General features: G+C 44.6%; 1 protein-coding gene across 1 annotated transcript; it reads left to right on the top strand.

Moving 5' to 3' along the window:
* The first annotated feature begins 1,563 nt into the window (after positions 1–1,563).
* On the top strand, positions 1,564–25,615 carry CDC123 (cell division cycle 123). The gene is made up of 13 exons (XM_056847035.1): positions 1,564–1,658; positions 2,055–2,126; positions 3,742–3,796; positions 5,316–5,348; positions 6,965–7,060; positions 8,104–8,210; positions 12,829–12,877; positions 13,592–13,667; positions 14,307–14,429; positions 16,966–16,994; positions 22,126–22,254; positions 23,908–24,045; positions 25,583–25,615. The coding sequence occupies exons 1-13, from the start codon at positions 1,585–1,587 to the stop codon at positions 25,613–25,615; spliced, it is 1,014 nt and encodes a 337-aa protein (XP_056703013.1). The 5' UTR covers positions 1,564–1,584.

Below are 25,615 nucleotides of genomic sequence, written 5' to 3' on the forward strand. Positions count from 1 at the left end.
ACACCTTAAAAACTGTTTTAAAAACACATCATTCAGACAAGCAAGTTTATTTTCTTATCCCTCCCTGCATGAAGTAACTGCACAGTGAGGATCCACGGTATCTGAAAGAAGTGGGCATAAGAGGATTTAGAACAAAATCTTAGAATCAACAAAAGGCTTCTCTAGCTCTGATAGATATTATCTATTTATTTTCATTTATAGACCGCTTTTTCATTGGGGCTGAAGGTGGATTACTTGGAAGTATGATAGAACTATTCAGTCCATCAATAAGCCAGTTACAAACTATGGTGATGTTTTAATATCAATATTTGAATCTAATAGCTAAGGTTCCTAGTAAAAAGAAGTTATTCAGTCAATCGCAGCTCATTCTTGAGCCTTGCAGTGGCCAGGGATGGCATGGCTGAGGCGCTACCGTGGAGAGGCTGCAGTGTCAGAGGAGCACCGTGCAGCTCCGAGGTGCCCAGGTGCCAACGGAACTGCCCCACTGCCAGCATAAGTGCCTCTTATTCCGTGATAAGAGGGCACTTACGCTGGCGGTGGGTATATGCCGCCTCCATTCTGCTTTCAGCCCAATCCTCAGGAATGGGATGTCAGCAAGCAAATTACAAAATATAACATTTGTAGTAAAGATTAACTATATTTGTAGTAAAGATTTACTACAAAGATTTGTAGTAAAACAACATAATGCTGTGGGGCTGGGTTTGAAGAACTGGAAGAAAATCTCTCAAACTGATCCGTTACATCTCAGCTGTATTCTTCTACAAGAGTGCCCTCCTGAACAATTCTGTTTTGCACATTTTGCAGAACAATAGAAGTGTGGGGGCTAAACAAACTTTTCTGGACACAAGCAAGAGCCAATGTAGCGTAGTGGTAAGAATGTCAGACTAAGACTTGGCAGACCCAGGTTAAAATCCCCACTCTGTCATGGATGCTTGCTGGGTAGCTTGGGCTCGTCAACAACTCTCAGCCTTGCCTGCCTCACATAATTGTTATGAGCATAAAATGGAGCCACTTTGGGCCCCAAAAGGTAGGGTTCTATATGTAGTAAATGAATAAAAGTGATATAGGCATCTACTCTATGGGCAACCTAGTCCACTGTGGAGGGACATTTTGTTTAGGCTGAGATGGTCCTTGCCTTCCTCTAAGAAGTGATGGAAGACCAGAGAAGCAACATGGCCTTGTGCAGGGAAAGGTGGTCCTTCAGCTATACGCAGCCCCTTTAAATCAGGCACATAGAGTAATTCTTCCTGGGAGAGGAAAATTTCTGGCTTGGGTTAACTGGGGGGGGGAATTTCTCAGAGTAAAATGGAGCAATACAGCTTGAGTGTAGCTTTATTCTTCCCCATGCAGGGTATGGCTGCCATTTCCACTTGTTTGACAGTTGGTGGGGTCACGTCAGAATGTTCAGAGCCTAAGTTAAAGGTGTGCCTGCCATCTCCCTTTTTTCTGTATTTGTCATGGGGGTTGAGACTTGTACTAGCTTAAGGAATTACTGAGGTGGGTTCTCCCCCCTCCCCCATTTTTCTTTCCAGATTTGGTATCTAGTCTTGCACACTGCAAAGGCACTGTAAAAGGAGGGGCAGGATGAAGAAGGAGCAGGTGCTGAACTGTCAGTTCTCCGTCTGGTATCCACGTTTCAAGAGCCAGACTATCCGCAGGTGAGAGAGAGGCCCTGGCAGATGGGTGGGGGGCGTTTCTTAAGCTATGTGTTTGGGAGAGAAGGCTAGGAAGTATGCCATTTCCTTGTTCCCTCATCTTTTTCCAGACACTCAACGTCAATGAGTAAAACTTCAAAAATATCTACAGTGGTTAATACCATGCCTCAGCTTTGGTAGAAGAAAACACCACACATGCATACGTACATAAGTGTGTATGTTGTCATATTTACTGTCATCTTAGATAGAACAATAGGAGATTTTCCTCCTTTTTTGCCCTTTAAGATGATCATGTGAGCGGAAGACTAACAACAAGTAACTGCACAGATCACAGGGAATTCTGCTATTTTTGTGTGTGTGTATGTGTCATGCTCAAAGTGTGTTTTGTTATTTCTTCAGCATCGTACTTCCACTGCCGCAGAACGTGAAAGATTACCTACTGGATGATGGGACTCTGGTTGTTTCAGGAAGGTAAGAGTCTGTGTCTTTCAGAGGTAATAAATATTTTAATCCCTAACCTGGATGGCCCAGACTAGCCCGATGTCATCAGATCTCAGAAGGTAAGTAGGGTCAGCCTTGGTTAATTCTTGGATGGGAGACCACCAAGGAAGCCCAGGGTTGCTATGCAGAGGCAAGCAACAGCAAACCACCTCTGTTTGTCTCTTCCCTGTGGGGTCGCCACAAGTTGGCTGAGACTTGATGGCACTTTCCATCACGCTACATATATTTTAAAGTTAAATATGAATGGCGTGCTCTTGACTTTTGAAACTTTTTTTTCTCCCAGCTTCCAAATAAGTGGTGAGCATGGATTAGGGTAGGGTGAATCATACTTAAAAATTTCTAATTTTAAAACAAATGTGGAGCAGTGGCTCAGACTGTGACTGCAGAGCATCCAGGTGTCCTGCCCTGATTTATTTGTTTAATTGGATTTAAAATATGCCTGTACCACCGCTCTGCATTCACACCTAAGACAGTTCACAGCATCATAAGGGATGCAGTGTTTGACACAAAAAGCCAAAATGGCTCTAAAATTAATTTAAAAGCAACAGCAGAAGTAAACCAAGAAGACCCAAGAGATAAACCATCAATATATGGAGTGGACGGGGATGGGAATTGACAGCAGTAACCTAATTAACAGCTTGCTGAAGACAGAAAAGTTTTCTCCTGATGTCATAGTGATAATGGTTTTAAAGTTTTGTATATTTACTTGCTGGCTGTAACTGGGGAAAGCAGTTGTATGGGGTACAGGGAGACAAGCCTATTTTCTATTTGTTAAAGAGTCTGAGAGACGGAGAGAAGTGTCCCAGCCAAAGTGCTTTTCTCAGTGCACTCAAAGAATCGATTTCTTGCTCCAGACAAGCCAAAGGAATGAACATAGTCCCATTGCTTTTTGTCTGGAGACAAATCAAGCCTGAACTGTCCCTAGAAGCTAAAATGACTAAACTGAGGCTATTGTCTTCTCAAAATGTGATCAGATCAGAGTACAAGAGTCACTGGAAAATACAATCCTGCTAGGAGAAGTTGAAGGCAGCAGGAAAAGAGGCAGACTCAACATGAGATGGATTGACTCCATCTATGACGCCACGGCCCTCAGTTTGCGAGATCTGAGCAAGGCTGTTAACGACAGGACGTTTTGGAGGACATTGATTCATAAGGTCGCCATGAGTCATAAGCGACTTGACAGCACTTAACACATACACCCAGTGGGTTTTGTGATTGTCTCCCTCAAGTGAAGGGTGCAAATGTACTCTTTTGACTCATATGGAGCAAGATAAAAGTGCTGAGTGGGTGCCTCCTGAGGCCCTCATGGCCAAATGTGGAAATCCGGAAGAGGCTTAGAAATAAAAGGCAGGGAGAAGGGCTTGAGGAAGGTCAGGGCCTTGAATGTCCATCTGCGAGCTTTCATGCTTTGTGTCCATTCAGTTGCATGGTCCGATGACCGAGAGACTTGCTAAGATAATCCCACCAGTTCAGCTGCTGTGTGCTACAGAACTGAAGTGGGGGTCAAGCCTAAGTTCTTAAGGTAATAAAGTCATTGCTCGCTGAGAGTTGAGGGGGTTTCAGTCTTCCCGCTTTTGTTTTTTAGGGAAGACCTCCCAACCCATTCCCAAGAAGATGGCGATGAGGCAGAGGAAGTGCAGGTTTGTACAGATGGCGGGAACTTTATTTGCAAGATCTTATTGACATTCTTCTCATCTCTCCCCCAATGTAGGCTGCAACCATTAAATTTGGGAGATTTGGCAATGGTGGCTTTTTCAACTCTTTTTGTTTGTTTGTTAAATCTGCTCATTTGGGGCACCTGGAATCCTGCTTGCTGCCTCCTGGTAGCCTCCTGGTTGTAAGCTGGCCACCCTCCCAGTAACTGTCTTGTAGCCTCTTCCTAGGTTTCCTCCGAGGTCTGAGTTGTTGCCCCTTTCTTTGTTCCCTTTTGTCTGGCTCAGAGCATTGGTGGTCTTTCTCAGCCAGAGCCATCACAGCTAGCCTAGGCTATCCGGTTCATGGTGGCCTGATCTGAAGGAGGTTGGAAATGGGCCTCTACTGAACTGGCCTGTGGTCCTCCTGGCCCCAGAAGTGGCCACTGTGGAAAGGGAGCAGCTACTGACTCCTGTGATTTCTGTGCTTTATGCAGTATCACTTCCCGAGCAATGGCATATACAGGCTTTGTGGGCCTTTTTTGTTTTGCGTTGGGAGGGATGTCTGCCAAGTCCAAGAGGGAGAGTTGCTTGGGATTGTTGCTGTCAGGAGACTCTGGCACCCAAGTGGTTTTGTTGTTTTCTTCCCCCCCCCCTCCCCTAAGAACATAAGAAAGGCCATGCTGGATCAGACCAAAGCCCATCAAGTCCAGCAGTTTGTTCACACAGTGGCCAACAAGGTGCCTCTAGGAAGCCACAAACAAGACAACTGCAGCAGCAGTCTTCCTGTGTTTCATAGCACCTAATATATTCGGCATGCTCCTCTGATCCTGGAGAGAATAGGTATGCATCATGACTAGTAACCAATTTGACTAGTAGCCATGAATACTCCTCCATGACCATGTCCACTCCTCTTAAAGCCTTCCAAGTTGGCAGCCATCACCACATCCTGACGCAGGGAGTTCCACAATTTAACTATGCGTTATGTAAAGAAATATTTCCTTTTATCAGTTTTGAATCTCTCACCCTCCAGATTCAGCAGATGACCCCACGTTCTAGTATTATGAGAGAGGGAGAAAAGCTTCTCCTGGTCCACTCTTTCCTAACCGTGCATAATATTATAGATCTGTCATGTCTCCCCTTAACTGCCTTCTTTCCAAGCTAAAGAGCCCCAAGCGTTTCAATTGCTCCTCATAGGGCAGTTGCTCCAGTTCCCTGATCATTTTGGTTGCTCTTCTCTGCACCCTCTCAAGCTCTGCAATATCCTTTTTTAGGTGTGGTGACCAGAACTGTACACAGTAGTCCATGTGTGGTCTCACCATAGATTTGTACAAGGGCAGTATGATATCAGCAATTTTATTCTCTATTCCCCTGGCTTGCAGATGGAGGTGATTGTGACTTCCAACTGTGTTGGGGAGCTTGCAGAAAGATTAGTTGCCATTTCCAGGCAGAAACATGGACAGGGTTCACTTTTAAGGGGGAGAAAGTTAACATTTTTTTTTTTTTTTTTTTTGTCTTCCTTCTTCAGTGGTCTGATGATGAGAACACTACAACGCTTACGGTAAAACTCTCTATGGAATTTTTATTTCTGGGAATGGTGGTTGTTAAATACAGCTGAACTGAAGGGTTGAATTAATAGTCCGAAGGGTTCATTTTGTTCACCGTTGGTGCTGACACAGAGCTGTAGCAGAAATGACCTCTTTGGTAAGAAATTGAAACTGAACTCCACTTGTTTTTAGAAAAGACCGTCGCTTGTCATGCTATTTCATGTAAAATTGGGGTAGGGGACTGAAATAGGCATAACAGAAATCAAATTGGAGAATGTTTTGTGTACCTCATAGACAAGTTCCTTCACCTACTGGAAGTGTCTTTGGGCACTTTGTGCAGTCGAGAAGAATGCCCTTTGTAACTGAACCTGTTGTTTATTTTGTGGAGTCTTTTTGAGGAAATATATCAGATCTCACTAACACATTACTCTTGAGGCAGAAAGATCTGGCAAACGTACCTTATGAGAGCCCTGGCACAAGCTGGTGTCCGTCAAGCTCTCTTAAGCATTGATGTGCACCATCAGGTACATGATCCCCTGCAAAACTGTAAATGGTGTGAATGGTTTTCATCTGGTAATAGTTGATGAACATCTTAACCCTCTGGGTAGTCACATGCTCACATTTTACCTGGGGTAAAATAGCGTGAGTACAAAGGCTGAGGAATGATCCAGGGGGTTGCTGGTCCAAGTCCCGTCTACACCATGAACTTGTTCTTTGGGGCTCTGACCTCTGCAACATAGAACTAATCATACTGGTCTACCATAGAAGGCTGTAGCGTGGACTGCTGTGGTAATGCGTGTAAAGTGCTTTGGACACTGGAAGGGATAAAGTAGTATTGTCCCCAGAAAATAATAATTCCCATGAAAAAATCCTGTATTTTTATTTGTCATCCAAAGGGATGGTTTCAAGGATTTCATGGGTAGGATGTTCCATTATTCTTCTGTTACACCATATCCCCTTTGACACACACACACACACCAACCTTAGCACTCCTGCACCGGGCAGCCGTTTCCTCGGACGAGGCCTGCTGTGAAGGAGCCCTTGTGTTGCTTACAACAGGGACCTCAAGGATAAGTAAGGAAAGGAGATGGAGACCTTTGGCGCCCCACCCCCCACCCCAGGTCCTGTGTTGGGATGTGGGGTGGGGCAAAGCATCGGATTGTTCTCGGCCTTTCCTTTCCCACCTTCTCGCTAATTTCCTGCCTTCCATTTTTTGTGCTCTGAGCATCACACAGAGAGAGAGAGAGAATGTGGATAGGCAGTGTTCTTTTTTCTGTAGCACTTTGGTGTGTACAATTATTACAGCTGCTGTTGTCATTCACTGTCTGGTGTGAATAGTTTGGATTCATTGTTATAATTCCTTTCTGCATTTTGAACAAATGCAGAAAAGTTTTGGTTGCATAGGACTTCAAAATCCAGATTGGGGCTGGGGCTAGGTCAGTTGAGACTGAAAACCTGCAGGAGGGAAAAAAGTCAAGTTTCTGAATTGTTTGTTAAGCTGAAATTCTGAAGGTAAAATGCAACGGTTGTTTAAAGCGGTAGCTTTTCTGTAATGGCCCTGCCTGTAAGTCCCGGCCAGAATCCCTTTGAACCCTGTTTATTTCTTCCTGCAATCTCTCTCTGTACCCAGGCCCCAGAATTCCCTGATTTTGCACTGAAAGTTCAAGAAGCCATCAGTGCCCTGGGAGGCAGCGTTTTCCCCAAGCTCAACTGGAGTGCTCCAAGGGTGAGATCGTGAATTCAACCCTACAATAAACTTAAATATGTGTTGTTGTTGTTTTTAAAAAAATCAGTAATGCTCTGAGCTGCCTGGAATTCAAAAAGAGAACTATGCTGCTGCCAAGAGAAAGGGGAGCAAAAGCTGATTTCTCCTTGCAGGGGCAAATGTTTCACATTTAGCCCAGTAAGGAGTGGCCAGTGTTCTCCAATTCCCTTTTTTGCATGATAAGAATTTTTTAAAATAACAGGAGCTGGGTCTAGTAGACTTATCCAGAAATATGAATTTTGATTTCCTGGCCAATCTCAGCTTCAGATTACCTAGCTGCTGTTAGATACCGTAGAATACATCAATCTGTACAGTTTCCAAATCTGACGATGTTGGCAGAGATCTACAGCCTTGAGCACCAAATATGTTGTGCAGTGCCTTTGGCGTTAGGGCTGCAGGCCGTGCTGGCTTACACGGAAGAGTGTCCCACTGATCTCATTTTCACATGAGGATATTTTGGATCAGGCTGTAAAATAATTAACTGCAGCCCAGCTGTGTTTCATTCAGTGGATTATAAAGCAGCAGAGATGGCTTTTCCATTTCCATTTGTTTACTAGCTCCTTTGACCAAAGGTCTTGAGCTTAAGAGAGGTGGCTTTTCTTTAGTATGGAAAGCTGTCCAGTTGCACTTCAATCATTAGTCCATGCTCAGCAATTCTTAGGAGGCACTTGTGAAAGGGGAAGTGGCAAACTTTGATGGAGTTGCAGTCCAGCATCCCAAACGGAATTTCCTGATCTTGATCTCATGTGTATTTCTCTAGGGAATATATGATGTACTATGTAGAGCTGTCCCATGTTATAAGGATAAAACGGGAACACAGTGTTCACCTGAGTTAGGCTAAGAGCCATTCACTTGTCCAAGGCACCCAGTCACTTCAGTGCCAAGCAGGGCTCATCCATTGGAATACAGTGCCCTATCCCCACTGGCTTCCCAGTGGGTCTCAACTGTGATAAATGCTTGGAAGTTACTTTTGCGTACGTTTGAAATAAACCTCCATCCTTTAGGATGCCTACTGGATAGCGATGAATAGCTCCTTGAAGTGTAAATGCATCAGTGAAATCTTCCTGCTTTTCAAGAGTTCGGACTTCATTACTCGAGATTTAACTCAGCCGTAAGTATAATTGTATCATATGATCTGATTTCTGAAGGCCTGACTTTTTTCTCAAATTATTTTGGGAGATATTAGGGAGAATCTCAGTGTGTGGTGTGCTCTTGCTCATGATTTTTCAGCTTTTTTGTTTTTTAATCCCTTCTAGTTTTGAAAATGTGGATTTTTGGCTGCTGTTCAAACTGGATGTTACTGTCGATCAGCTGAGAGTTTTTTGCCAGTCATGATATTCTTTTGTTCATCTTACTGCAACTTTGCTTCCTCAACTGCATCTGTTTTCTTCTAAAATTTTAAAGCTTTGTTGTCTCTAGTGCTGACTGGAGAGCGCCATCATTTTTGGGAAGATGTGCCCAACGATAGCTACAAGATTGCTTCTGCCAATACATATTGGCTGATATACCTGTGCACACTTTGAATGCGTGCACTCTTTAAAGCAAGGATTCAATCCCATGCACAGAATAGGCCAGGGGTGTCAAACATAAGGCCCGGGGGCCAAATCGGCCCCTTGAGAGCTCTTATCCGGCCCGCAAACCAGCCAAGGCAGCCACCACACCCCCGTCCCGAGGTGTCGATGGTCAAAGACTATTAATTAAAAGAAAATACTGTAAGAGTGTTATTGTGTTAAGCATATTTGTATTTTTAGTTAAAAAGTAAAAAATATCATTAATTGGCTTTGCCTGTGTTTTCTATAAAGTTTTTACCTCAGGTACCTGGCTTTAAATTTTATAGTACACATGGCCTGGCCCAACAAAGTGACATTTATGTCATATCTGGCCCTCGAAACAAATGAATTCAATACCCCTGGAATAGGCCTCAGTAGCTAACTAGACCCTCTATATTGCATTTTTCTCAATGCCAAGTGCTGGGTACATAATAGGGGAGCTTTCTTGCTTTCATGCCAGCTAGTGAGCTTCACAGAGGCATTTTTCTTGCCCTTTTGGAAACAGGATGCTCAATGAGATAGATTTTTGGTTTGGCCTCGCATGGTAGTTTTCATTTTAATACATTTTCCTGCCCTTATGCATCATCACCGTCCTTGTTTGGAGGTGTGGCCACAAGTTTTTCTGTATCTAATTTGATAATTTGGCTCTCTCTGACTCTTATGATCCAGAATGTTGGGGAAGGTTCACAAGGTCTAGAAAATTGAGTCTGTACTTGTAGTCTAAGGCTCCTTTATTTACCAGGAAAACAGGAAATGTGTGGACATTTTCTTAAAAACAGGGATGTGAATGATCCCCTCAGTCGTTAAGCTACCTCCATATCACTCAGCTGACGTTCAGTCCCCCCTGCATATTGGTCTGCAAAAATAAAAGGGCATACCTAAGCCATAACGGCTTAGGAGGGCACCTAATGGTGGCCTCGCCCTCCCCCCCCCCCCCCGGCTGGTGCCGTAACACCCCAGGAACGCCTCCCGGGACGCCGTTACGCCCCGGGAATGCCTTCTGGGTTGCCTCCGCGGCCTTTGCCGGTGTCTGGATGCTGGCGGCAGGCTCCGTCGGCATCCGGGCGCACCGACTGGCGTCCGGTCCTGCACGCCGGTGCTGTGGGCCATTGCGCCTGCAGAGGCCGTTGCTGGCCTTCAAAGGCTTTTGGGCACAGCAGCTGGCGCTTCTCAGGAATGCACTGACAATGTTGCTCCAGCCTGAGTCCACTGAAATCACTTGGGCTAAGACTGGAATAACTGCATAGTGTTGTGCTGCAACGTTCTTGAAGCGCTCTTCTGTCCCTCCCAGAAAAACCTGTTCCTGAAGTGCCCGAGGAAGGTCAGCCCAGTTCTTGGGATCAGGCCATAAAGGACCTTCCTGAAGTACAATATGTGAGCCCAAGTAGATGCTGTTGCTACCTTGGATGCAGAATCCCGGCCACTTCAGTTTCTCTGAGGCACAGTTATACTTCAGCACAATTGTTTGTATTCCACTCTGCAAAGCTTACCTCTGGAGACACTGGGGAAAATACAAGGCATTGAAATATTTCACTGGGAGTCTGGCTGTGGCTCTTCGTGGTATTCTTAACTTCGCATGAATAGAGCCAGTTGGAGCCAGAGTGAGTAGATTTGATGAACTGCAAAACCGTCACCGTTTATTAAGGTATTGATTAAGTTTCATAGCCCCCGGCAAGAGAAAATTAAAAATGTAATTGTCATGCAGAAGTGTAAAGTGCTGAGCAGGTGAAAATTGAGTGCATTATTTATTGTGCGTGAGAAGGTTTATAATTTCGGGGGGGGGAAGAAAAAATGCCTTAGGGCTATATTTAGTTGCATAGGGAAAGTTTTCGAGTTTAACAGCTCAAACGAATGGCAATGTAAATGGAAATATGATTACACTAAATTTATTTTATGTTCCTGAGTGGCATAATAAATTGCAAGATTTCTTTTTAGGCTAGAACAGTCTGGTGAAGAAAATGCTAAACTTCCACCGCTACTGGATTTCTGTGCTGTCTTAAGAATGCACACGTGACTGTCCATCATTTTGTTCGTTTAATAGACATCACTTCTCTGTAGGGGAAACGTGTGTAGGCCGTTACACACTTTTCTGTACTGACATGGTAGGAAATTGTTGTTCACACAGTGTCAGTATACGAAGGACACATCCTGTGGTACCTGGCAAGGTCCCTCGGGTGTCTAGAAAATCCTGCCAGGGTTGGCAAGAAGCCTGTGGAGGGGTAATGCGAGATACTGGTGGCTTGCAACAGAAAGTAATGAGAGCAGGCAGTGGATTGTTGTTGAGTAGGCCGCAGGAGGGGGCAAATAAGATCTCCAGGACTATGGACACCTCTGAGGCATCAGACGCGTGGCTCTAGCAAACGGCAGAGCTCAACTGTGCCCTTCCTTTCGTTCCAGGCTCTGCCCCAAGTGGAGTATGAATGGGGGAGCCGCAGTCTGTCCCGACAAGGGTCTCTGTAGCTGGAGGGTCATGTGAAGCTTCAAGCAAGGCTTCCTAGGAGAGCATCAGGACTTGGGTCATTGGTCTCAGATGTTAGTTTCACACACAAGTGTGGGGGCCTGTTGTTTCTCCTCCTCAGATGGGGCTGTTGGTTTTCCTAGGGATATGCGAGTGACCTGACTAGTGTTGTTCAATATTAATCATTGTGTAAGGCTAGAGAACGTTAACCTTACTTTGGCTACTTTGGGGTTGCTATAATGCTTTGAAACCAAGTATTTTCAGAGCTGAATGTTTTTTTTTATTTAAGGGGGGGGAATACCTTACAGTGTTAAGAGACTCCCAAGTGCTGGGATCCAGATCCTGCTGCCACCTGAACTGTTTTCCACTTGAGAAGGCTTGAAGAAGCCAGAACAGGCGGCTACCGCACTTGTATTCCCAGCGATGTATTAAGAGTCTGAAAATGGTATAAAAAATACTGTTCGCACTTTGTTTGGCCCCTTTAGCTGTGAAGACGTCTTCCAACCATTTATAAGCCGTGGTATCCAAAAACCCTTTTAAAGCGATGTTTTTTATACCATTTTCAAACTCTTAATCCATCGCTGGGAATACAAAGTGCGGTAACCCAAGTAGATGAAACTGAAGTCTTTTAAAGGGGGCAGCTCTCATCTATTACTCTTATATTTTGCTGCAGTCCTCTCAAGGGATCGTTGAATGACTGTGGGAGCCAGGTCTGGCTGAACTGCACATGCCTTAAGCCTCCAGGAGATGGCAGTGTGCAGCTGGCATGGGGAGGTTGTTGTTGTTGTTGTTTAAACATGGTGTGCCTTGCCAGAGCTACCAGGGATTCCCAGAGTTCTGAAGAAAAACCTAGCTTTTGCAGAGGAGGAGTATTTGTGTCGATTCAAATTTAGCTTCCTCCCCTTTTGAAATGTTACAAAGCTTCCCAAGTGTAAATGTGATTTTCCTGTCATTTCAGGATCTCAGGGCTCCCCCATCTCTGTTTTGCCCTCACAATAGCCCTGTGAGGTAGGTTAGGCAGAGAGAGAGATTGTCCCAAGGTCGCTTAGTGAGCTCTTGGCTGGGTGGGGATTTTCACCCAGCTCTTGTCCAGCATTGTAACCTCTACATGCTGCACATTTTGTAGTATTGTTGTTGAAATGCAGTGTATCCAGCCTGTAAGATGCCTGGATAAGAGGTTGCCTGAAAAACATGTTTGGAATGGAGTGCAGTGGGGGGAGAATAAGGAATTACAACCCTTTCTTTTTCTTTTTTTTAAAACCTTCTCAAAAAGGCAGCTATATAGATGAGCAGATTCCACTCATGATCTGGTGCCTCTGAAATTCCTGCAACCACATTCCATGCAGCATTCAGAGTTGCAACAGTCAAGCTCACTTGTATGCTGGAAAGGGGAGTCCCATTGCCTAGCCCAGTCCCCAAAAACAGCTTGTTGATGGAAGAAGGCTTCTAATCAATGCACGTTTGTTTTCCTTCAAAGCCAGTCTGGCTTGAAATACATTTCCTTGCTATGTTATTAATATGCACATTGTGTAGTGCCATGTGCAACAGTGCATGGGCGGTGAAGGAAGAGTGCCGTGTTCCTTTCCATATCTAGTTTTTGCTTTGTGATTGATATTTTCCAGGATACGGCTAGCATTGTTTTCATTCTGACGTCCGTCCTCGTGGATCTTGCTCTGAAAACGTTAATGGAAAACAGGTCTAGCGTATTTGCTTTGTTTCAGGTTTATCCATTGTAACGATGATTCCCCAGACCCCAGCTTGCAGTACGAGGTAAGAGGAAGTTCCTCTTTCTAGGCTGACTTTTGCATATCGGGTCAACTACATTACAACTCAAGCTTTATTTTCATGTTTGCGTAATGCCGCTGAAAAGGAGAATGCCCTCAGTTACCCAATCACAAAGGACAGTGCAAACGTCTTTTGATTACCTTGAATGCCCTCTGTCTGCCTAAATAATTGTCCCTGCCGCTTTGGCTGAATTCACACCACTTACTCTTTTTACAAAAAGTGGTCAGCTAAAGGCCTCTGGGTGATTGTGAGCAGGGTGTGGTGATGGTCATCTGCTGTTCAGTGGCTCCCCCGCCTTTCTTGGTGGAGGCCCCAGTTAGTTACTGATGGGCCCATCCTTCGGGCCTTTTTTCTAGCCTCCTTCGGGCCTTTTTTCTAGCCTCCTTTTAAGCTAGGGGCTTAACAACCTCTTGTGGCAGCAAATGTTCTTAATGGAGCTGTAGAAAGACTGAAATTACCGTTTCTCAAAGAGAAAAAGTGACAAAGGGTGCAGTCCCAAAAACACTTTTCCTGGGAATAAGTCCCATTCAGTAAGATGGGACTTCCTTCTGAGTACACCTGCTTAAGATTGCTCCCAAAATATCATTTCAGCTCTTTCCGTTGGCTTGCTAAGCTAATGGATGCCGAGAATGTATTTGTATTTTATACTCATTAATAATTTTGAAATCTTTTTTTAAATTTCTGTTTTCCCTCCAACAGCTTGTGCTGCGAAAATGGTGTGAATTAATTCCCGGAGCAGAATTCAGGTGTTTTGTAAAGGAAAACAAGCTTATAGGTGAGTATGTGGTAAATGGTTCTTGATTTTGTTGAGGGTTTTAAGGCTTGTTCGCAATAAGTGGTGTGACCTTCCTCTTGAAGATCTTGGAGCATGATCTGTCCACCGTCCCTTTCTGGCTGTTGTAGTATTAAAACGGGCTCGTGTCCTCTCTCGCGCTCTCTCTCGCGCTCTCGGAATCACGCAAATTAGGCATGCTCTCTAAGGATGTGCAACACAGGAATGGCTTCCCCTTTGGTGCCAATGTTAAAACACTCAATTTCACTTTCTAAAAGAAGTACTGCCAAATTTCCAGTAATCTCAGTGAGAAATTTTCAGGCATTGTATCTCAACAGTAGCTCCCAATACCCAGTGTTTATAAAAGAAAAGGGATTATAAAACAAAAGCTTTTTAAAAGAAAAAGGATGGTTTATAAACAAATCAAATTTGGCTGGCATCCCATTGGATCTGTCTTTTAAGAAAAACTATCTGAGGCTTTTGTGAGTGTCAGTAAAGAAAATGAAGAAACACTGAGCTGTCTTTTTTTCATGTCTGTCAAAGGAAATCTCACTGCAAACATATTTTGGGCTTCTCACTGTGGACACCATTTCTGCTCAGTCTTGCACTAGCTCTGCAGGCTGATATGATTTTTCCTGGCAGGTATATCCCAGCGGGACTACACTCAGTACTACGAGCACATCTCCAAACAAAAGGAAGAGATCTGTAGATGTATACAGGAGTTTTTCAAGAAACACATACAATATAAATTCTTCGACGAAGACTGTAAGTATCCTTTCAACTAATGTTTGAAAAGAATTGGTGCTTTTTAGAAGTTAAAGGTTGTCTTCCAGATTGCTTCTGGGGACTGGAATGCCCTGCTCTTCTAACCCGCTGACCTTGGTGGATGCCCATCAGCCGAAAAGAGCCAGGGCTGCAGGCCTGCATGGGTGCCCCAGGAACCCTCGAGGCAGTCTTTGATGCCACTGAAATCACCCAACCAAACCAGAAGTTACAGGATAAGTAAACAAGTATAGGAGTGGGAAGGGGGGGGGGGAAATCGCACATGTAGTCCCAGGTATCATTTGAAGCTTCTAATGCAGCTGCTTGCCCTGCGTACAGGCAAACTGCGGTGCGCTTTAAAGTTGTTCAGCCTTGTGAAAAACTGCCCTAGAAGTTTCAAAGACATTTCCTGTGCTCACGCACAGTTTTTTACAGTAAGGTTTTAGAAAGGCTACAGTAGGCATTGTGTTATGCATCCAGAAGGAAACAATCAAAAGCTTGTGACTTCCATGGTGGCTCCAAAATGTCTCTTCACAAACTGTTGACCTCCTGCATGGCTTGGCGCTATAATGTGATATTCAACATGAGAGAGATTATGTTAGCTGCAGTACTGCAGTTCAAGCTCTGCCCACGACTTGAGTTCAATCCCAACAGAAGTTGGTTTCAGGTAGCCGGCTCAAGGTTGACTCAGCCTTCCATCCTTCCGAGGTCGGTAAAATGAGTACCCAGCTTGCTGGGGGTAAAGGGAAGACGACTGGGGAAGGCACTGGCAAACCACCCCATAAACAAAGTCTGCCTTGGAAACGTCAGGATGTGACGTCACCCCACGGGTCAGGAATGACCCGGTGCTTGCACAGGGGACCTTTACCTTTTTTTATATATGGTTCAGTCACGCATATGAACGTATGATAGCACTTTTACTGACCTAGAAGTTATCCAGTTGTTTCCAGATAAACTGCTGCTTGGTCCACAGAAATACTTTTTTTTTCCTTTTTACAGAGCTGTAGTTTTACAGGCTGTAGTGGAGGAACATTTGAACTTAGCCACTTGGGACTAAGAAAGTGAATAACACAACACTCTCAGCTAACTAGCTTGGGAACAAAATTTCCTGGGAATGTTTAGCAGGAAATGCCGGAGGGTCAAGGAAGGTCAGTGCCTCCAGGAATTTCCTGTGAGGGGCTATCATGCTTCATCAGAGATTGAAAAGGAACTCTTATGTAGCACATGCAGTTAACCAGAAAACCATACATTTGTAACACTGGGTATAATTCCAGTAAGTTTAAGTAGGTTGAAATCCAGTTGCAATCAGTGGGATTCAGATTTAGTTAGTTGGTTAGTTTTACGTCACACCCTCACTCCCTTGCTGAGATGCTTCTGGTCCACTGCTCAGTGGGTTGCCTCAGCGGATGAGGGATACTCCACTGTAGTTGCTGTGGTCCCTAGTACTGTGGAATGGGGAAGACTACCCCCTTCCTCTTGAAAGATGACAAGCGTAAAATGAGAGCCAGCTTTGGTGTAGTGGTTAGTATTGGACTAGGATCTGGGAGAGACAAGTTCAAATCCCTAGTCATGAAAGCTTGCTGGATGACCTTAGGCCAGCCACACCCTCTCAACCCAGCTGAAGTCACAGGACTTGTTGTGAGGGTAAAATGGAGAAAGGGGAGAATGATGTCAGCCACTTTGGGTCTCCATTGAGGAAGGAAAGTGGGATGTAGGTGTGTGAATAAATAAAGTCATTAAAGACGGAATGACCTGACCTGAATGGCCCAGGCAAGCCTGATCTCATCAGATCTCGAAGCTAAACAGGGTCGGCCCTGGTAAATATTTGGACGGTAGACCACAGAGGAATTCCAGGGTCACCATGCAGAGGAAGGCAACGGCAAGCCACCTTTGTAAGTCTCTTGCCTTGAAAACCCTATGGGGTTGTCATAACTCAGCTGAGACTTGATGGCACTTTACACACACAAAGTCGTAATAACAGTGCTAAGGCAGACATACAATACAATCCATACTATGGCATTGATCATGGAATTCTTTATTCCACCCTCAACCTCATGTTATTCACTAAAGCTCGTAGCAAACCCACATTTGTTACCACGTGTAGACTAGCAGAGGAGCCAGATCATGAATCCCTGTCAAGTGTACCTGCATTTATATATGAGTTTGCAAATGCAAGTACGGTGCTTTCGTACTTTACCTTTCCCTGTTTAAACATTTTTGGCCACCACTTTGCATTGTGCTGGTTGTGTCCAAGTTGCTGCTGTGCCCACCTTTCTTCCTCTTGCCAAGGTGGGGGGGGGGGCTTGCTTTCCAAGAGGGTAAAGGTGGCAGAGGGGGACATTCCTCCCATGTGTCTCGGAGCCTCTCACTTCACTCTGGTGATGAAGAAAGGGGCACGCTCCTCCTACGCTGCCTGTGTAATGTGAGGAAGGGGGCCTTGGCCTGCAAGCACAGAAATCGGCCTTGAGCTTCAACTTTGTGGACTATAAGCACAGTAAAGGTACTTGTTCAACTTCTTGTTTTTTCTCCTTTCTTTCAGTTGTGTTTGATGTCTACAGGGACAGCTGGGTAAGTGAACAGTAGCCGGTTGGGTTTGCAATATTCTTTAGTTATCTTTTTTCTATACCAAAGCTGGTACCCCCTGCGAGATGAAGAGAAATATATCTTAGCCCTGGGTTCTGCCTTGGCATTCAAGGTAAACCATAGCAGTGGGTTATTTTTTGATTACAAACAGGGAAAATGGTCTTTCACAGATTCTCTGGCCAAAACTGATGTTCCATCTCTGTGATTGCAAGATAATCTTCACTTCTCCAATGGTCTTGTTCCTGGAATAGACTAATATGGATGAAACGAATAAATGAATGAAAGAGAGGTAGAGCTAATGGAAGAGAGGGGGTGGACATGTTCATGGAGGAGAGGGGTATTCATGGATACTAGTTAAAATGTATACTAGTCATGACGCATTCCTACTCTCTCCAGGATCGGAGGAGCATGCTTATTATATTAGATCCCATGGAACACAGGCATGATTCTTCTGCAGTTGTCTTGTTTGTGGACTTCCTAGAGGCACCTGGTTGGCTACTGTGTGGACAGACTGCTGGACTTCATGGGCCTTGGTCTGATACAGCATGGCTTTTCTTATGTTCTTATGAGCCGTTTTAAGCTGCCAGTCACACAAAGATTTAAAATTGTGGCCTAAAACAGCCCTGCCAAATTTAGGACCAATTTATTCAATCAGTGGAAACGTGTCACAAAGCTTTTCTTAGGATGTATGACTTCAGGCCTGGTGTGTTTATATCTCTCTCCCCCCCCCCTCATCAGCCTCCCTAAGTATAGTATAGCAGGAAGAATGCTTGGTTAAGCTCTTCTCTGTGCCTTGTTTATTTTCTCTATGCCTGAGGTTTGGGCGGGTAGAGCATTCATACATGCAGTCCTATGACCCGTAGCACTACAGTTTACTTAAGAAATCTGATGGTTATGTAAATTGGCCCTGAGCCACCCAATCCATAGGCCCAGTGTTATGATGAAGAAGAAAATACTGAAGGCGAATAGTTTGCTTCCCTCGATGCCCGGGCAGGCAAATAAATTTTGCTGATCTGGACAGTTGTGGCCTGTAAAATCATTGTCTTGTGTTTGTATTCTTTTTGTCACTCCCTGTTGATCATCAAAAGCTAATAGACTTTGTTTATATACTAACTGGGCTGCATTCCTATAAATGCCAAGTTGCCAGTTTGAGCATATCATGTCCAATCTTGCTTTTTACCTCTGCCCACATTTTTCACACACCTCTTTTGGCTAAGCAAATTCATTATTCAGAGTGAATTGTTACTATTATTATTACTGTTATTATTACTGCTTAAATAGCCAAGAATTTCTAAAACTGACCACATTGTTGCATAGCAACATTAGCAGTCGAATAACTGCAGGGCTTCTGCCTTTTTTAGAAGCAATCATTCCCCAATAATTTTCTGATATGATTGGTGGCTTTCTCTCATAAGTGCCGCAAAGTTCTGAAAGAGACAATACCTGACAACCGTGATGGTACAGACCCTAGGTTTTGATTCAGCCGAAATGTGGTTGTGGTTGCCACTGTATTGGAGTGTTTTGTTGTGATACAATTTAATATCATTTTTTTCTGCCTTATTTGAGGAAGTGAACAGTGACTGGGCTGTATAGTAATGCTCAGCTTCTCTGTGGCCCAGTTCAGGTATGAGAGCCAAGGTGGTGTAGTGGTTAGAGTGCTGGACTCAGATTTGGGAAATTCGTGTTTGACTCCTGTTGCTGGATAGCCTTGGGCCAGTTGTGCACACTGAGACAATCTACCTTGCAGGGTTGTTGTGAGGATAAAATGGAAGAGAGGAGAATAATGTAAACTGCTTTGGGTCTCCATTGGGGAGAAAGGCAGGGTATAAATGAAGTAAATAAATAAAAGGAGTAAATAGTTATGTCTCTTAGCTTATGCCGAATGCTTCTGCTCATGAAAGATGTTTGCCTCTGGTAGTCAGGCTTTCTGCAGTGCTAAGCAAATTCACTTCTATGTATGTTCTCATTGAAATGGCTGCAATTTACTTAAAATGTGTTTATAATCGAGGTGTGCATGTCTAAAGCATGCCTTGGCACGACAAACATTTCTGAATGATGGGGCATGGCCAATAAGGATCCTTGTGCATTCAGCGGACAATTTTACCATCTGCATGTTCCCTCTGCATTGACGCAAGGAGATTGAGCAGATTAATAAGCAGTCCCAGAGATGGCTGAGTCAGTTAACCCAGAGGGGAGGGCTTTCCTACCGGGAGGTTTCTGTGTACATGTCCAGAACAACCCTTGGCTATTATTAACACTGTGACAATAGAGGCAAAGCCAGAGAAATGTACTCAACTGCCTAAACACATCAAAAATCCTAATATTAGCTTGATCTTTCCACTCTTCTGTGACAGAGCAAAGATGTTTAGGGTTTACACGGACCCTTGTGGAACCTTGATGAGCTAGTCTTTGTTTATCTGAGCTGCTGGCAGTTGCCCAAAGTCATTTGGCGTCTGTGTAGGAAAGAGCAAAACCCTACTATTAGGACCGCAGAACTTCCTTCTTCCTTGAACAACTCTGGCAGAGCTAGCAAAATTTCCAGTGGGGGGAGGCAGTTGCCATCCAAGTGTGGTTTGCCAGATCTCTGAAGCCTCATTTCAAAGAGGAATGCCCTTCGAGCAGCAGAGAGGAGCTTGTATGATGCATACCAGCAGGAAAAAATTGCCTTGCATATAAACAGAGGGATAGGTGTTCCACACAGTGTAGAATCTTTCCGTCAAGGATTCAGAACTGGTCAAGAAATTGCATGTATAAAAGTTGACCAAGGCTGGTCAGAGAATCTCAAAGTAGAGCAAAGTTTACCACCTATGATGTCTTTCTGATGACCAAATCTGTCCATTATCTTTGTTTGTAATTGTTAGAGTAGCAAAGTTCCCCAATGCAGACATCTTCGGGTGTCATTTGCTAGAAGGTGCCGTTTGCTAGAAAAGGGCATGCTAGGAAAGGCTAACAATAAAAAAACCACCTGTGGAAGAGGTTGGTGGGCCAGTGGCTGACCTTGATGTTGGAGTCCTAATGCCTGCCTTGCCATCTTGGCCCTTCAAATGCAGCAGTTACTTATTTAAAAGTTTTCTCTCCTGCTCTACACTGTTCATTCTTATCACTCAAAGGTAGACTGCCTCTCTCCATGGAAATGCCCTGTTAGGTAGAATTGGATCCCATGGATCTGTTGGTTAGTGGAGGCACTTCCCTGCAAAGGAAGGATCCTTCCCTTGACACTAGAGGCTCCTTGAGCCTCTCTAGAGAGATCCCCCTTTTTTAGGTATTTATGGGATCCAGCCCAAGGATAACAGCCACCAGCTGTTCAGTGCTCAGTGATTCAAACTCCACTGAGATTTATTTTTAAACCTATTCAGGTATTTTTACCTCTGTAATCCAGAGCTGCTGTTAAGCTAAACTCCATATTGGTTGTAATGTTTGCCAGTGATGGAGGTGAAAAGGAGAGGGGCAGTAAAATCCACACAAGTGTATTGTGTGCTATTGAACTGAGCTAGATTTCTTGCAAGTAGTTCATGGAGATTTCAGCATCAGCTTAGTTAATGGAATCTTCCTCTCTTCTCATCCTATACCAGCAAAGGGGGGGGGGGACAAGAGGGAGGATGCAGCCTAGAGTTGTTAAAAATTCCCAGAGCATCTTCACGGCATCAAACAGACCAATGCCAAAAGCCTTGCTAGTTTATGAAGGAGGAAGTTCACTAGTTTGTGAGTTGACTCACTGTTCTCTATCAGGAATGGGAGAGGAGACAGGCCGGTGTGGATATCTCGCTGGCCAGGGGGAGCCTGATTCATGAAAGGAGCAATCCATTCTGCATCCCGGCCATGCTAGGCCATCCATCCAGGATCTCAGTGGATGCCTCTTTTCTGGCGGCATCTCTGCAGGGCATACCCAGCATTAGTGGGGTTGTGTGGACTCTGCCAACTCAAACATTGCAAGAACAAAGGGAGGAAGAAGGTTATCACTGCTGCAAATTCTCCTTCAGAAAACTGTCTTATTTCTCACAGTTCAGTACAGATAAAGAGGGGGTATGAAGTTGTGGGTCTTGGTATGGACATCAAATTCCAAGGCACTTTCCTGAATGTTGTGCCCATGCCCACATAATCCTGACTCACATTTACTCCAAAATAGCATTAAAAAGTGTGCAGCACCCTATAGGAACAGTCCTTAGGGCATGGCTTATGAGGACCAGTCAGAGGGGCTAAAATTGAGGGGGGTGAGGCTCGTGGCTTTCATTACAGGACTGCTTACCTTTCCTCTGATTGTTTGAACATTGGGCATGGTTCATGACTTTACCAGTGTATCCCTAACTGCAATCAATACAGGAGGAAGGACTTATTTGTGTGGGCCTGAGGTCTGCTTCCAACCTCTTAGGTACTGTTAAGGGAGTGCCCGAATTCCATCATGCCATGACCTGGATAGTCCAGGCTAGCCCAATCTTGTCAGATCTTGGAAGCTAAGCAGGGTTGGCCCTGGTTACTATTTGGATGGGAGACCTCCCAGGAAGTCCAGGGTTGCTATGCAGAGGCAGGCGATGGCAGACCATCTCTGAACATCTCTTGCCTTGAAAACCCTAAGGGGTCATCTTAAGTTGGCTGCAACAAGACAGCACTCTCCACCACCCCCAGAGTTCCATCAGCACCAGTCTCAGGACCTTCTTGTCAATTATGTACTTGTCCCCCTCTGTTCACCTATCAGTCTTGTGATCTTTAATTAGGGCTACTTGGCTATAAATAGATTTCCAGGGCATGATTAATCCTAAATACTGACTCATCTCTAGTTCCAGATGTTTTGTAGTATGAAAAAATGGCAGCATCCCCAATTATGGCATCTTTTAATCGGTTTCTAAGATGTCATTTGAAAGAGTACACACAGAAGAATGGGATAAATGAACTTTTCTGTGCTTGTATGAATGAGCTCTAAGAACAGACACCCTCTCTGATAAAGCAGGCCTGTGCAGCATCTTCTGTATTGAGATCTGAAAATGCTGTCAAATGTAGGTGCATTAAATGGACGATGAAGCTCTGATGGTAACTGGCATTGATATACTTTAAATTTTCTTTTACCTTTATTTTATATGAATGAACATGTTTTTCCTTTAACTGTCTTTTTTGTCTTCAGGGAAGGGTGTGGCTAATTGATTTTAATCCCTTTGGTGAAGTAACGGATTCCCTGCTCTTTACATGGGAGGAGATACTCTCTGAGAATAACCTGAATGATGAACAGAGTGAAGGAGCAGCCATGGAACAGGTAAGAGGAATATACTTTTTATGTGGCCAAAAAGGCCATTAAGGCGGTTGGGGTGGGCAGGGTCCTTTCCGAGTCGGTTATGGCCTTTGAGGGAGGAGTCATTGGGCCAGGCCTGGCCACAACCATCAGGTGACTTCCCACCAGGTGACTTGCATGACTCACCCAGGACTGGCTGCTTGCTGCTGTTCAACAGCAGCTACCCCGCTAAAGCCAGTGTGGAACAGTACAGTGGTTAGAGTTTCAGACTAGGACCTCAGGTCCCCGTTCTGTCCTGGAAACTCAGTGGGTAGCCTTGAGCCATTTACACATTTTCAGTTTAAATGTCAGGGTCCCTCATTTGGGAGGCAGGGCCAGGGTGGGCTGAGGAAGAGGCCCCTTTTCCAGAGGCTCACTCCCAATCCCCTACTGCTCAAAGGGGTTTTTTCCCCTAAGGATAAAATGGAGGAGAGGAGAATAATATAAGCTTCTTTAGATCCCCATTGTGGAGAAAGGTGGGCTAAAAAGGAAGTAAATAATAATTCATAGAATCATAGAGTTGGAAGGGGCCATACAGGCCATCGCGTACAACCCGTTGCTCAATGCAGGATCAGCCTAGAGCATCCCTGAAAAGTGTTCATCCAGCTGCTGCTTGAAGACTGCAAGGGGGGTGGGGAGCTCACCACATCCCTAGGCAGTCAATTCCACTGCTGAACTACTCTTGCTGTAAAAAAAATTTTTCCTGATGTCCAGTTGGTACCCGTAACTTATAGCCATAGTTGCAAGCCCTATCTTCTGCTGCCAACAGGAACAACTCCCTGCCCTCCTCTAAGTGACAGCTTAGAGAGCAATAATGTACCCCCTCAACCTGCTCTTATTCAGACTAAATGTATCTAAAGATGGGGAAGTAGGTAAAAGTTGGGTGGGTGGGTGGTTGAGAAGTAGAGAAGGATAAGCATATGGGGATTGCCAGGTGGAAGGAAAGAATAAATAGTGTAGGGAAGGTGAGATGGGAAATTGGGTGCCCCTTGCAAGTCCTTGCAGTTTCTCCACTGCGCAACTGAGCCATAGTTTTCTCTGGCAGAGGGTGCCAGGGGTAGGGAAGGGCAGAAACCAAAAGAGAGATAGGTAGGTTGGATGGTGGATGGGAAGGAGAGAAGGAAACAGGAAAGGGGGAGATGCTATGGGGGCTTTCAAGGAAGGGAAGGAGGAAATAGTGGGAGAAAGGGAAATGGAATACACACCACAAGTTCTTGCAGGTTCCTGCTTGTTTTGAGATGTTTTCCTAAAAGAATGGTTTGGATTCCACTACGCATTTCTGCTCAGCAAAGCACACCTTCCTTGCCTTCCATCCCCCTTGCTGCAGCCTAAAATGCCCCTCGAAATCTTGCTCCTGCAGGAAGAGGCAACTCCCAAAACTGCATGAGGTGGAGGGGGGAGGGAATTGTTGAAAATTGTCCCTTTCCCTCAGCTGAAATCCTTCACAGATTCCAACCCAATGTACACGTAAGAGAAAACGATGTGCAACCTATGACCATACTCCAAAAGATATTGTCAGATTACTTATTTAGCGTAGTAGATTTCATAGAAACCCCAGGTACGGCCTTAACCACATTTCCTTTACAACCAAAGAAGTGAGTTTACTGGTTATTTCTTCTCTCCCCACCCCTCCCTTAGGACTGTCCCTCCTTCTGTTGCACAAACAGCAACCTCACTGTCCAGCCAAGTCCCTACCTCAGCTACCGACTCCCCAAAGATTTTGTCGATCTTTCCACCGGAGAAGATGTTCACAAATTAATCGACCTGTTGAAACTAGTAAGTAAATGTTGCGATGGAGAGATTTTATCTTCAGCTATGGAAGGCAAAAAAAAAAAGCACCAAAGCCTTTGTGGGTCAGGAGTGATTGTGGGACTAAAGACATCTGTGTGTCCCGTGGGGGAGGGAAGGCACTCAAAAGGGTTACCTGCCTCAGCTAGTCTTAGGTCAGGTTTGCACGTATTCTGCTGAGCCAACTAGTTGCCAGTTTGTTGTTGGCTAATGGGGCATGGTTACTACACAGTGGAAGGCATCAAGGTTCGCTGTCAAAATCAATTATTTGCTTCTCTGCACTTCTAATGAGGTTAATCGTGGTGCCCCGCAGGTGCAAGGAAAAGACTAAATAGGCACATGAAAGACGGGAGATTGAAATCTCAACAGTAACATTTCATGGGGTCCTTCGCCGTTGTTCCATTGATGGAGGCTGCAGAAAAGGAAAGAACATCGGTGGAGTTAATGGTGGAGTCTTTTGCTGTGTGATTTACGTACCCATTAGAGGCTGGCTTTGTCTACTAACAAGACGAGCCTTCAGGCTTCACAGAGGTTTCTTGGGGGTGGCTACCCGGGGTCTAACATGGTATAGCATCTGCACAAAGGATAAAAGCGATGTACTACCCACATGATTCGTAGTTGTATAAAACTCTCTCCTGCCCACATTACCTGCAGATGAGTACCTTAGCGGTTTTTCTGAATTAAAAACCCACCAAACACTTGAGCCCGCAGATTATGGCGTCCCTGGCTCCAAAGCCTGCGGTAGCGTCTTGGAGAGTTTTCCAAGGGGCTGTGAATTCCTCTGCTGAGCTTTTTCTACATCTTTAGCAAGTGTTAAAAAGAACTGGATTATAAGATGAACCTAATTATGTTAATAGTGACTACAAAAATTGGGAAAGGCCATTCTGGTCCAGTCTTGGCATAAGCCAGCAAGCCCATGGCCCATGGATCTGTTAGCAAGCATGCATCGCTCGACCCAGACATCCTGTCTCGGCAGAAATTGCTGGGGCAAGCCATGTCAGGACAGTGAGTAGAAAACCGTGTAATATTTAATGATCCATTGCTCCATTCAAACAGTAATGTTTGAACAAGGAAATTTCTAGTATGAAGAGCCAACCTTTGAACCAGCTCAGATGATACTGTTGTCGGCTTCAGCTACTCAACCAGAAACCATTAGACTTCAGTTTCTCTACTTAAAAGGAGATTTCATTGCACAATCTGGTAATACAAATGGAATTTCAGTGCCCTCTGAGAATTGCTTTGCTTCCTGGAATTCTGTGGCTTTTAAGAGTATATTCTGTGTGTTGATGTTGGTCAAAGGGCATCTTAATTGCTAATGATAGACGACAGAAATGTCATTTTTATTCAATTTCTAAAACCAATAAGGGTCAATAAGGATCCTATGTCTGTTGCTTTAGTGTGTGCCCTAGATGTTGTTGTTTTTTAATACTTATTTATGTTTGAGCACTGAGCTTCTCTAGAAAGCTGTAACATTAAATGCAGTTGTCTCTAAGGTATCTAATCAATTTCTCTGTTGTCCTGCCAGAAAAGAAATCAGCAAGACGATGAAGAATCATGA

This window comes from Euleptes europaea, chromosome 3 (genome assembly GCF_029931775.1).
Source record: "Euleptes europaea isolate rEulEur1 chromosome 3, rEulEur1.hap1, whole genome shotgun sequence".
In the NCBI taxonomy this organism is placed as follows: domain Eukaryota; kingdom Metazoa; phylum Chordata; class Lepidosauria; order Squamata; family Sphaerodactylidae; genus Euleptes; species Euleptes europaea.

Coding starts and splice junctions, on each gene's coding strand:
- CDC123 (XM_056847035.1), top strand. CDS start 1,585: ATGAAGAAGGAGCAGGTGCTGAACTGTCAGTTCTCCGTCTGGTATCCA. Junction 3,797..5,315: donor ATGAGGCAGAGGAAGTGCAG/GTTTGTACAGAT, acceptor TTCCTTCTTCAG/TGGTCTGATGATGAGAACAC. Junction 16,995..22,125: donor ATGTCTACAGGGACAGCTGG/GTAAGTGAACAG, acceptor TTTTGTCTTCAG/GGAAGGGTGTGGCTAATTGA.